The sequence below is a fragment of the Microtus oregoni genome, unplaced genomic scaffold (genome assembly GCF_018167655.1).
Source record: "Microtus oregoni isolate MIOR12 unplaced genomic scaffold, Mior012 000007F_ref0000211, whole genome shotgun sequence".
NCBI classification, from domain to species: domain Eukaryota; kingdom Metazoa; phylum Chordata; class Mammalia; order Rodentia; family Cricetidae; genus Microtus; species Microtus oregoni.
Window position 1 is genome coordinate 19,322,501 of NW_024543066.1, and position 2,392 is coordinate 19,324,892.

Here is a 2,392-nt window from a genome sequence, read left to right on the forward strand (position 1 = left end):
CTGTGAGAACCTCGTTCTCAGAACAATTTAGCGCTGCCCTGCACCTAGGGTACCAGCTGTGTCAGCATTCCAGACTGACACATCCATCCGTCAGTCCCGGGCGCTGTGGCGACAGTCCAACCATCCTTAGATGCCAAGGTGTGTTTAAGAGAGAAACCAAAAGGTGCTGATGATGTCAAATAAGGAAACCCTTTTCTAAAGACGAACTATGTTTTCTGCCTTCATGTCCTCCAATTTAAAGCAGAGAGAGAGAGAAAAAGAGAGAGAGAGAGAGAGAGAGCGAGAGAGTATGTGTGATGGGGAGATTATTGTATCGATGCGGGTGTCAAAGATAAAGATAGTTATTTTGTCTGTTCCGTTTATTTTCCTGTGTGTGTCAGGTGGGGGGGGTGTAGGGGTGTGTGTGCTCATGTGAAGGTCAGAGGGACAACTTGTGGGAGCTGATTCTCTCCTTCTATCATATAAGTCTCTGAAATCAAACTCAGCAGGTTTGGTAGCAACTGCCTTTGTCAGCTGAGCCATCTCGCTAGCCCAAAGACAGACAGATTTTTGGGGTGTGGTGGGGGAGAGGTGTTACTGTTGCAGCTGAAGAGAGATGCTTTTGTGAGTCTTGGCATCTAAAATGAATCCTGTGGACGTCTTTGTAAAAAATATATTCACTTTATGGGGACTTTGTTGATGAAGTCAGATCAAGCGGAGACACTTGTTTCTACTCTAAAGTCATGCTCAAAGCTTTGCAGATTTTCCAACTCCCCCAGAGGTGAGGGACTCACAACCGTTCCCTGTTCCCGGGGTGTAGGCAGGTCATTGAAAGAGGGAACATGAGCCTGTGAACCTCTGCAATCTCTTAATTCTCAACCTCATGTCAACTCAGCCAGTGGAGGGCAACTGTTTTCACAGCCCATCTCCCAATCTAACTGTACGTTTGAGGAACGGTGGAGGAGGGTTCTTTATGGGAAATTGTCAGTTCTAGGATGTTTCTCAAAACCACAGACCCTCACCCCATTCCTAAAGGCAATCCACTTGATGTGAGCCATCTCTCCTACCTTTTCCCCTGATCATGAAATCTCCACCAGATCCCAAAGGTTCCCCTGAGAAATTAGGATCCTCTGGCAGGAGCAGAGGAAGAGCACACACGTTCTGTAGGCCCCCGAGTGGGTGGCTTCTGCAACCAGGACTAGGATAACACTGTCCCTTTGTCTTTTCCTTTCAAACCCTTCCCCCTTGCAGCTCATCCAGGTATTGCTAGAAGACAAGGCCACCGAAAGCACCGTTAAACTCAGTCTCCCTGTGGGACAAGAAGCCCTCATAACCCTAAGCAATGGACAGAGATTCGTGATTCACATATCGGATGTACCCCAAAGCTCGGAAAATACTTACAGCAGGAAAACCAGTGCAAATATACAAGGCAGTTTGTTGGAATAGGGCATGAGGAGACAGGCTTGAATCTTAAAATATGTGTTAAATCCTACAGCTTTTGTATTGACCTGAGAGATTTTATGTATATAATAGAGGAAGCACTTTATGTTTGTACGTGTTTTGAGATATTGGTTTTGATCAAACTATAAACTAATTTGCAGAATGATTCTTTTTGCCTCTCGCTTTTCCTTTGGATCTTGTTGGACAGTTCTCTGTGGAGACAGAAGATCTATGTAAGAAATGTTTCCAGAGAAAGACAGTGTGAGGACCACAGACTGGTGTTTCTCTTCCTCTTTTGTAGAACTTGTATAAAACTCCATCAGGCAAGAGGAAGCTCATTGAGTCCTCCTGATACTCCCAGGCTCAATGCCTGGTTCATTACCCTAGTTTTCAAAACATGAGGTAGAATTGTAAATTCAGAGTGTCCACAGCAGGCGCCCATGCTCCTTTTGTGAAGTGGAATCTAAGAGCTGTTGAAATTTTGTGTGTCGTAACCATATGGATATATTTTCTGCTACTGATTATGATGTTTAAAATGAATTTTAGAATTCATGGTTAACATGATTTCTGGTATAAATGAAATTACTTGAGAAATTTTATTGGTCTCTTAGTACATGTGAGATGAATTAAATTGCATTTAGTTCCACATATGAAGTAAATTAGATTTACCTACAAAATGAATTTAGTTTTCCTATATGCATAGAAACGTTAAGAAACAGGAACTGGGTCACACTAGAAAATTTCTTCCTTGGGGCTGGAGAGGTGGCTCAGCGGGTGAGAGTGCTTGCAGCTCTTTCAGAGGACCCACGTTCTAGTCCCAGCACCCATGTCCTACTGCTTGCAACCACCTGTAGCTCACGTTCTGGGGATCCAACAGCCCAACGACCTCTTCTGGCTTCGATGTTCACTCGTGTGCACATGTATATACACAAAAATTAAAATTTTAAATGAAAATCGTTTAAAAGTATTCACC

General features: G+C 43.6%; 1 protein-coding gene across 1 annotated transcript in view; it reads left to right on the forward strand.

Moving 5' to 3' along the window:
* The window catches only part of Rfx8 (regulatory factor X8), a 58,312-nt gene extending 56,887 nt beyond the window's left edge, over positions 1-1,425 (forward strand). Inside the window, exon 15 of the mRNA XM_041656650.1 lies at positions 1,231-1,425. Within this exon, the coding sequence (XP_041512584.1) occupies positions 1,231-1,425 (195 nt within the window). The remainder of the gene's footprint in view (positions 1-1,230) is intronic.
* The last annotated feature ends 967 nt before the right edge of the window (positions 1,426-2,392 follow it).